This window comes from Rhinolophus sinicus, chromosome 16, assembly GCF_057876585.1.
Source record: "Rhinolophus sinicus isolate RSI-liver-muscle chromosome 16, RSI-T2T, whole genome shotgun sequence".
NCBI classification, from domain to species: domain Eukaryota; kingdom Metazoa; phylum Chordata; class Mammalia; order Chiroptera; family Rhinolophidae; genus Rhinolophus; species Rhinolophus sinicus.
Window position 1 is genome coordinate 69,740,253 of NC_142516.1, and position 10,735 is coordinate 69,750,987.

The window sequence follows — 10,735 nt, forward strand, 5'->3', positions numbered from 1 at the left end:
TTTTTTCCCCACCTGCTTTATTTACCTTCCAGATTTTCTGGCCTTGTAGATAGCCAGCTTCTGTACAATCTCCATGGAGAATGAATTTATTTCTGCTTTCTCGCCTTCTGTAAACCTATATTGAAGGCCTGCTCTGTGCTAGGCAGTGTTCAGGGCAAAGCCATTAGGATCATTACTTTTATAATTTTCAAAAGTAAAGCCTTTTGGATGCAGAAACTTTTCAAACTCAGAATCTACAAATAAAGAAAATAAACCCTAATGACTAATATCCCACCACCCAGAAGAGATCATTTTTATCATTTTTCTGTGGGTCCTTCTAGTCTGTGTGTATAGATCATGTGTCCATATATAAGTACACATTTATTTTTACATATTTGTACAAATGATATCATTTTGTACATATTGTTTTAAAAGTTTTTCATTATTAGCTACACATTATAAGTACTTTCCCTTGTCTATAGATATTTTTTTAAATATCTATATTATTCAATATTATATTGGACTACATGGATTTGGCATAATTTACTGAACCAATTCTGTGTTATTGGACATTTTTTTTTGGTTATTTCTAGTTTTAAAACTATTCAAATAATGCTGTAAAGAGCAGTCCTATCCTTGAACTTCTTGCTTTACATTTCTGATGATGTACGTAGGACGCACAAACAAGCCCCCTTTTCATGTCACCCATCCCACTGATAATTACCTGAGCAATGTCTGAGGTCTTCTAGATTGGGAACTGTAAGAGAGCAGAGATGACCACATCTGTCCCATTCATTATCTCCCCAGCACTGTGCTAGTGCGTGGCACATAATAGGTGCTCAATAAGTATTTGTTGGAGCATTAAATGAAGAAGGTGGGTCATGTGTGGTCATTCTCATATCTAATTAGTCTATATTAACAATTTGCAATTATGATTTACTAATGCTAAATGCATTAACAGTTTTTCTTCTTTTGTATAGTAATATGATCATGATAGACAATCATTGTTAACATTTTGGTATAGCATTTTGTAAAATTTGTAATTATACACCCATGTGTAATTATATACCCATGTTAATTACATTGTATTTATAAAAAATGAAATCACTGTATGCATGCAGTGTTTAAGCGTTTATTTTCTTAAATATTTTCAAGCTCTTTTTTTGATGGCATTTTTATGACATCAGCTATTTCATTGTATGGACGTAACATTAAAAAAAAAAAAAGATATACGTTATATTCTTCTTGAAAGGGGGAGAGTCTCATCAGAGTTTGCCACAACTACTAAAAGCTTAGTAATAACTCATTTATATAATTTAAATGTATCAGTCAGTTACTCTGTCACTACTTCATAATATGCAAACGTAGGTATAGACTGATAAATGGTAAAATTATCCTCAGCTGTTTAGAGTAGAGATGGGTACTGGAGAAGAAACCTAAAACATGTTTATGGGGTCATCGTCTTAAATGGTTCTTAGGGAAAAATATTGATATTTCTTATGAAATATTGGCCTTCCTTTTCCACTGAATAAATGATTTAAGAAGGAAAACACTTGACAAACACAACTTCAATGGCTACCTTGTTTATTTCCACATTAAGAGCTAATCATATTCTTAAGCCCATGAAGTGATAACAGGAATTCATAACATAAGCTACAGTGTATAATCCTTCTCTGTATTGTTTGTTGACTTCTGGTAATAACAGCTGGTCAAATCAAATCCCTGTCTCCCCCTTTTGCAACTACTTTATGGAAAACCAGTGTTTGACATCTGTAAATAATTTTAGATAACGGACTGTTTTTGAATGGTGGCTATTAGCAGTTTGAAATCATTTAAACATATTTATATTGGAACAAACTATAAAACTCCTAGAAGAAAACATAGGGAAAAAGCTCCTTGACATGAGTTTTGGCAATGATTTTTGGGTGTGACATCAAAAGCACAAGCAACAAAGGCAAAAATAAATAAGTGGGCTTACATCAAACTAAAAAGTTTCTGCGCAGCAAAAGAAATAATCAACAAAGTGTAAAAGCAACTTATGGAATGGGAGGAAATAGTTGTAAATCATGTATCTGATAAGGGGTTAATATCCACAATATGTAAAGACTTATAACAGATGTTTTAAATAAGTTGCAGGGAACAAACAGATTTACACGTCATGATATCCTCAGAGGTTTAAAGGCAAGTCTCGAATACAGATGTATAATATAGAAGGAATTTGACCATGTGACACAGTGTTGCTTTTATAGCATTATTCGTGTAGCACTTAAGAGGCCTGCTGCTTTGTAAGAAGGCCACCTCTGTATGGAACGAAGGGGGAAAAGTTTGGTACTTGACTTTGCAAAAGGTTATTAGAGATTTATTGTCAGAAAGTGCTGACTGCTTCCTTAAGTTCACATTGATTTCAAGGTCCTATCTGGGGGAGTGTGATCTGATTTAGTAGTGTTAACACAAAAAGGCCACGTAATTCATTAGTTATGATTTGTCCTACTATCTACATTTGTCTCTTTGGAGGAAACAATAGGATGGATGCTGCATTAAGCCTGAACTTATGCCCTGAAAATAATTTTAACAGAGTATGAAGAAACACTATTAAAGCTGATTCAAATGATCAGATTTTTTCAAATGATCGTTACTTTTTGGAAATGCCAAGACAAAACATTTTATGTCATTTTTCAGGTGGTCCTTTGCTTAGGAAAAAACTATGTGCATCTTAAAAAAGAAAGACCGTAACCTAGAGTTACAAGGTTAATTAAATCAGAAAAACAATTTAATTCTATAACAGTAAAATTGTCTTCTGAGGAAGCAACCATCAATATAATATCCACATTAGCTTCCTGTTGATGCAGAAATTATTGTAACAGTGCCAGCTTTTTACCAGGCCTCTTATAATCTTCACACTGCAGCGCTGTTCTTATCACAGCTTGTGGAATTAGACAGGAAATGTAGCCCTGGAAATAAGGAAGTTTGTCCTATATAGCTGAACCTTCGACAGTGTTAGAATATATATATTATATTTGTGGCATTAGACTTCCAGATTTCAAGGAGAGAGTCACATCATGTCCCATTCTTTTTTAAGTTCTTTTAGGAAAGGGAAAAACCATAAATTGTCTTTCAGTTGACATGTTCATTGGTATAATAAATATTTTTAATATTTTTCTATTAAAATAAACAGTAAAACCTGTTGTCAAACTCAACATTGTATTTAGTAGTATATTGTTTAGTGTTTCCTAAATTTATTTTTCGTCTACCATAGCTTTATCTCACTAAAATGCGAGGATTTGATAAGATTTAAAATTGAGGTTTTTTTTGTTTTGTTTCGTTTTTTGTTCCTTATCCTCTTAAAAGGATATGTAATAATTGTTTTGAATATGGGCACTGGTCAACATTTTTCTTTTGTGATTTTAGCTTACAAATTTGGAGAGGAAATGGCAACACCATGAGCAAAATAATTTTGTGATGAAAGAATGTATCCTTTAAAGTTGCAGATGAATGTAACCAAGTGATTTTTTTTTCCTGGGAATTTCTTTACAGACTGAAGAAATTCAATTCAGCACATTTACCGAATACCTAATATGTACAAAACACTGAGCTAAACTACCTGGGGAATAAAAGAATAAGAATTTCCACTCTCCAAGTTAGGGTGTGTGTGTGTGTGTGTGTGTGTGTGTGTGTGTGTGTGTCAAAGTAACTAATAGAAAGCAGAGTATGCAAAGTCATAGTGTGGCAAAGTGACTAAGTGCACAGGATATGGAGTCTGTAGATCTGATTTTAAATCTTGACTACTTACAGGTCATGGATTTTGGACAATTTTCTTAATTTGTTTAAGCCTCAATTTTATGATCTCAAATGCAGTTTATATATCCTCATAGAGTTGTTGGGAGAATTATATATAACCATATGTATATAATATATATGTAAGTATATTTGTATAGTTGTTTATTACTGTTTTTAATGCTGTACCTTGGATATATGGGCAGCAAAGGGAGATCAACCAAGTAGTGTCATGAGAAATTGGACCTTCAAGCTCATCTGTGTTTCAGCCAATTCAACTTCATGTTATTTCTACCAAGATTGTATCTATGTCCCATGTTCTTGCTTATCTTTTTGTGTGACGACAGGAGGAAGCAGCTGCTGAGAACATGGATTGTGGGCTTGTAAGAAACATTTCCCCAAAGTAGTTTTCTGTTCTCTTCTTTGACCCATTCAAGGACGTCTCTGCTTGGAGAATTAGATCCTGACTCATTATAGCATAGGTTCTGCTCTAGGACACAGCTGAACTTCACCTCAGCAGCATAGACCACAGCTTACCTCCAAATGACATGCATTAGAGCCTCTATTCCTAGTGGTCATGCAACTTTGCTTAAAAGCAAAAGGCTCCCATTCACAATATGCGAACGTCCAGCACTCTAGTTTGTGCAGCAACAAGTAGGTGATTATGAAATAGAGTGAAGTCTGTTGCCTAAAACTCTTTGTGGTACTCTAGAGAAAAAGGTTCTTTTGAACATCCAATTGTTCTAAGACAATCTAAGAATTAGATTGAGATGCGTAACATATTAACTATAAAAATGCTTTATATTGTAAGTGAACTTTTTTGAAATCTGTTTTGCTTGGCCTTTTAGGTTTCAATTGATGCTTAATCTGTTAAAATACTGTTTTTAAAAAATATTCTAATTGTGCTTTTTCTGTGCCATCTTCAGTTTCCAATAAGAAAAATACTAGTATGATTTGGTTCCTTTCTGAGCCACAGTTAGATTAGTATTTTTATTGACGGTGTTCCCCCTTAACTCATGTAATTAGTCATTGAAACCAAGAGTCAAGAGAGTGATTACCAGCTAATCATGAACAACGTGACCAAGCAGATTGCAGAGTACAATAAAAGCATCGTGGATGCTCTACATAGCACGAACAGAACCTGAGTCCAAACCAACTGCAAGTCTCCATAGAAGTATCCTGTTGCTGTTCAACTTGATACAAGCTGACTGAATAAAATAGCTTACCCTGAAGTCTTGCCTAAAATTGCTGAATGCTGTAATTTTTGTGGCCTCTTTGATATTCTAAATAGTATAATGCGTGATATTTTGTGAAATAGTATAATGAGTGATATTTTAAATAGTGTAATAGTTCAATAAATAGTTTACATATGAAAAGTGTCATTTCCCTTTATATTTTTGTTTTGTGTGAGTGATAAAAATGTCTCAAAGAACTGAGATATACAAGCTGAAAGTGGCCACTGAGACTCATTTAGCTGGTATAATCCCTCTATGGCAGCAAATGAGACCTTTCATGTGTCAGCTCTAGAGGGATGCATGGAGAGAGTGATTCTGTTTCAGCGCTTACATCAACCTTGTCAATTTTTGCTTCTAGCAAAAGATGGTAAGAATAGGAGGTGTTTAGCTTTAAACTTTACTTCTCAAATAGGGTGTATTTGATGTGTTTTAAGGCATATAATGTCACAGGTAAATACATAACACATATTCTTTGTATATCATTTATTCCTAAAGATTTGGAATTAAAACTTTTAACCTTTGCATTTTAAAAATATTTTCTCACCTGTATATGCTAGGAAAAACATGAACTTTAAAAGGAATGCTGACTTATGATGGGCTCTTTTGGACTATGGCCGCTGCTGTTCATTTCTACCCTGGTATATGCATTTCCTCTTTTGTACTGTAGCAGTACTTAAGTAGATTGGTTTCTAAACATTGCCAGGACATTTGAAAGGAAAAGCTAGAAGAGCTATAATTGTGAAGTATGGATTTTGGATACATCATTGTAACTAAAGATGTATCCTCTTTTGTGGGCAGAAATGAGTCACTTTGGTCCTCATAAAATATTCCTTATAAGTATCCTTGTTTTTCACTCTGATCTCATGTTTCTCATGTTCATCAGGTTATCCTCAGTATTCGTGAAACACAAGAATATTGGTTTCTTTAAAATAAAAAAGGCTTTATTGAGATACAGTTTACATACTATAAAATTACCCATGAATGTTGCTTTTTCTTTTATAAATTTTATTGGGAAATATTGGGAAACAGTGTGTTTCTCCAGGGCCCATCAGCTCCAAGTCATTGTCCTTCAATGTAGTTGTGGAGGGTGCAGCTCAGTTCTCAGTCCAGTCGTCAATGAACCAGCAAACTTGTTGTTGAAAACTCGCGCTCTAACCAGCTGAGCCATCTAGCCACCCCTCCGGAAGGAAGCCCAGTGACAGCTCGTTGTCTTCAATCTACTGTTTCCCTGAAAATAAGAGTTAGGTGGACAGTTAGCTCTAATGCGCCTTTTGGAGCAAAAATTAATGTAAGACTCGGTCTTATTTTACTATACGACCGGGTCCTATATGACATGATATATGATATGATATGATATGATATGATATGATATGATATGATATGATATGATATGACATGACATGACATGACATGACATGATATGATATGATATGATATGATAAATAATGTAATACCGGATCTTATATTAATTTTTGCTCCAAAAGACACATTAGAGCTGTTTGTCTGTCTAGGTCTTATTTTTGGGGAAACAGGGTAGTTGTGGAGGGCACAGCTCACTGGCCCATGTGGGAATCAAACCAGCGACCTTGGTGTTGTGAGCACTGCGCTCTAACCACTGAGCAAACTGGCCACCCACTGGGGGCTTAGCTCCAAGCTCAAGCTGTTGTTTTCAATCTAGTTGTGGAGGGCATAGCTCACTGGCCCATGTAGGAATTGAACTGGCCACCCTGTTGTTAAGAGCTCGTGCTTTAGCCAACTGAGCCATCCGGCCACCCCTGCATGTTGCTTTCTTGAAGTAAATAGTTATCACTGTAAATTATTCACCTTTAGTCTGCATGAGTTTAGATGAGTTTAGGTTGTTGAGTTTGGTTAACTCCGGATTACGAATATGGCTGAAGATCCTGGTCAGTGATTCACTCAGGTGGCATTCCTAAAACGTGTTCATCCGATCCTGAATTCCTCATGTTTTTCCACATGCTCAAAGTAGTTTGGGAAACATTGCTTGAAACAAAGGTAAATTGTTTTCTTTCTTCTTAGCTGCTCAGAGCCCTTAATAGGCTAATGTGCAATAAGTTCAAGAGTATGTACTATTAATAATGATTTTTTTCCTGAGTGGTGGGATTGTGGGGGTTTTAATTTTCTTTGAACTTTTTGGTACTTTCAAAATTATCTGTGATTTACATATAAGACTTAGAAATGCAATAAAAATTCAAATAAAGTCCTCAATGCACTTAGTGCTTAAACTTGTAGAAAAGAGATAATAATAGTAAGACAACTGCAGTCATTGAACTGGACTGAATCAATCTTCACCCAGAAAGAAAGCAAGAGAAAGATTGTCTATCCATTAAATACATGAGTTGGCATTATAACAATGGGAAGTTTGGTAGAGAAAAAAAATTGAAAATTTCTTGAAAAAAAGCTAGGTTTCCAACTTCCGGTCTAAATTACTCATATATGATATTTGGGGAACATAATTCAGCAGGATTTCTTTAAACTAAAACGTGTGTTATCAGAGGGAAATTCTCACTAATGTCTCTTCCTTCCTCTCAGAGCTTTTCAACAAATCCAACAAGAATATTCTCTCTGCCGGGATGGAACGGGAGGCTACTATCTGCAGGAGCCGGCTCTTCCTCAGTCAGTCACACTGCTCCGTGAGTCCCATTCTGTTAAAACAACACCTTGTAAGTCATGGAAAGATGCGGCAGACTGAACAAACATGCTGAGTAGTTTTTGTTTTTGTTTTTTTAAAGACCATCAGCATGGGAAAGTTAGCAAGTCTTTGTTTTTCCCATCCTCATCCTTTATCAATAAATAAACATGAGTTCTGGATATGCTTCTTCACTAACTGGAGAGTCCTGATTTGGAACATATTCTGGTCTCATATTAAAGTGTAAATTTGAGGGCAGGGTTAGAGGATTCGACAGCATGGAGCAATGCCATTCACACTTGAGGTGAAAGACCAGTTAGTGGGTGCTCTGGGGTTCTCGCTGCCTCCCTGCCTGATTTCTCTGTAGCTCTTTCCTTTTGCTATGTGTTTCCAGCATAAACCTTGGTAAATGAGAACGTTTAGACTTAAAGTAAGAAGACATAAAGATGGACCACTGGAGAATTGTAGTAATCTATTTTTAAATTGATGTTGTAGCTTTCATTTTCATGTACCTTGTTAAATAAAAGTAGGTTATGTCTTTAAATTGCAGATTCACACTTTGAGAACTGAGATTGAACATCTTTTTAAAAGACAATTTTTAATGCAAAGGTAGAAAATTTAGGCCAGACAGATAAACAAAATGAATGACTTATTTGTGATCCCACCAGTCTCTATGCATCTATATATCTGTCACACATACCTGTTTTATTTCTATATTTTAATAAAATTAAGATCTCATTCTGAAACTTTTGCTATTTATAATTTTGCAAACATTTGTCCATGTCATTACATATTCTTGTGCAACATGTTAAATTGCTGCATATTATTCTACTATAGGAATACTTTCTAAAAGCAAACCCCATGTTACTGAATGAAGTTTGTGGTGTAGGAGTTAAGTGTATGCTGTGGATTAGGTAACTGAGTTTGAATTGCAGCTCTGCTACTAAATTGCTACAGACCTTAGGAACTTACTAAGTCTCCCTGAAGTTCAGTTTCTTCATCTGTAAAATGCAATAACAGTGCTTAACTCATAGGATTGTGCCAAAGAGTATGCAGAATCCAAGGCTCTGCCCACAAATGGCTCGGAGAAAGGTGGTACAACTGGCAGTGTGCAAGAGTGCTTGTTTCCTCACACTTACCAACAGTATTATGAAGGCCGACAATGCCCTACTTCATTTGTTTTCGTTTTCTTACATAAACCAAACTACCTCCATTAGTACAATTAGAAGTTTTGTTGTATTTTAATTAAGAATACGCAGGATGTGTTTTCATACTGAAAAGTAAAATCTGATTTTTTAAAATTCTATATTGAAAAATAGTTATTCATTATAGCTTTATAATAACAAAAGCTTAATGCTTACTACTCATTTTCAGAAGATATTAGATTATACCTGCTGCCTCAATATCTTATAGTATTCTGCAATGAACGGCTGCTCTGCAAACCTGACTGTGTAACCTGAAGGGGGATAGGAGTCACCCACATAGAAATAGCCTACTTAGTAACCATGGCTGTTCCGCTTGGTCATTTTCTCTGTCTTCCTCTAAGCCAGAGTGATGACACTTAAAGAGAAGCTGTGTCACAGGAGAGAAAAGAACACCCATTGAAGAGTCCAGCACACAAGAGAATTTGGAGAAGCATGAGTTAGAAGAGTTCTGAGTGGTCTGCTACCTAACAGACACTTAGACAAACTAGATAAGCCTTTTAAAAGAGAAATATAAAAACTAAAATGAGATTTTCAAAATTAACTTCTGTTTTATTGCAAAATCTTTTTGTATAACAGTATTCTTGCCATGATAACAGCATAGTAATACCTTAAAAGAAACGCAGACGTAATCAGTTAAAATTATATTTGGCATAGAGTCAAGAAAGTACTGCTAACCAAACTGAAATATTATCTCATTTTCTGTGTTATCATTTTCAACAGATAAACTCACCCTATTAGAGGAAATCCAGACTGACATGAAGGTGAAAATATTTGATACAGTCCATTAGAGCTCAATCTGAATTTTATCAAAGGAAACTAGTTCATTTTGAAAGGCCTCTCTCAATCTTTGATTAACTTCTTGTAAAGTGAACTTTCTCTTATGTAGTTTATTGGAGTGGGGGAGGGCCACCTGAGAGGTTGACCAGACCCCCACCCCCGCCAAGGACAAAGCAGGGACCTTGTGTCTCCAGATTAGGGGAAATAGTTAAGAAGGAGAGGAAAAGAAAATTGCTTTTCCAGCTTCTGTAACTTCCCATGTAACCTACAGAGAAAAGCAAGCATCCCTTGGGAGGAAATAACAAAAGTGCCAAACAGTAGATGGATGGATGAAGCTTGCATCCCTGCAGTGTACTAGAGCTTTTGCCTTTACAATGTCACATAGACTACTGTCCCTTGCTCATGGTAGTTAACAGAAGGCCAAATGGACATTTATTCCCAACTGGCCCTGCCCTCCTAGGGGCCTCTACCCTTGAAGCTGTTCCTTGACTCAGTTCCTTTTCCTGCCAGAAATATCAAAGTCAGAGAAGGGGATCTAAAAGTTCAGTTGCCTGTTTCCTTTTCCTACAGTATACAAGGTAGCTGGTTAGGTCACAAGATACAACCATAAGAAACTTTAAGAGACAACTAATTGTGAAGGGTGTCAGGTAATAAGAGATAAACAAGCCTCTTCCTACAAAACCACTTACCACTATATTATCTCTAAGGTACTCCCACCTAAGCCAAACCCCCTCCCCCATAAAATAAGCATTCGAAGTTCCCGTGGTTTAGTATCTTTTCATTGAGCATAGATTGGATTTCTAAGACAGGTTTGCCTTATCACATACTCTGTTTTGTCAGACTTTTGGTTCCTAAGATACATTATGACCTCACTGCACTGCCATTCCCCTTCGTCAACAATAACCTGAACAAGCATGGCAAGTATTGGTACTGCATCTCTTAACTGTCTTCTCAGTCAGAATTAGGGTGTCAACTGATGAAAAGAATTTTTAAAAGAGGATATGAGATTGTCTGAAATTCTATACTAAGTTAATGTTTTGACATCACGTGGTCCCAGCCTCAGAAATTGTAGTATAAATAAAAAGGGCATTTCCAAATGAAGACTGGAGAGGATATTT

General features: G+C 35.7%; 1 protein-coding gene across 4 annotated transcripts in view; it reads left to right on the forward strand.

The window, feature by feature from the left end:
• The window catches only part of IFT74 (intraflagellar transport 74), an 85,871-nt gene extending 78,135 nt beyond the window's left edge, over positions 1–7,736 (forward strand). For 3 of the 4 annotated variants that reach the window (XM_088792769.1, XM_088792767.1, XM_088792768.1), the window contains exons 19-20: positions 3,388–3,448; positions 4,780–5,129. In XM_088792769.1, coding sequence (XP_088648895.1) covers positions 3,388–3,448; positions 4,780–4,898 — 180 coding nt within the window. In that variant the 3' untranslated portion in view covers positions 4,899–5,129. Of the gene's footprint in view, positions 1–3,387; positions 3,449–4,779; positions 5,130–7,538 lie in introns of those variants that run through there. The other variant, XM_088792770.1, reaches the window with a different exon arrangement.
• The last annotated feature ends 2,999 nt before the right edge of the window (positions 7,737–10,735 follow it).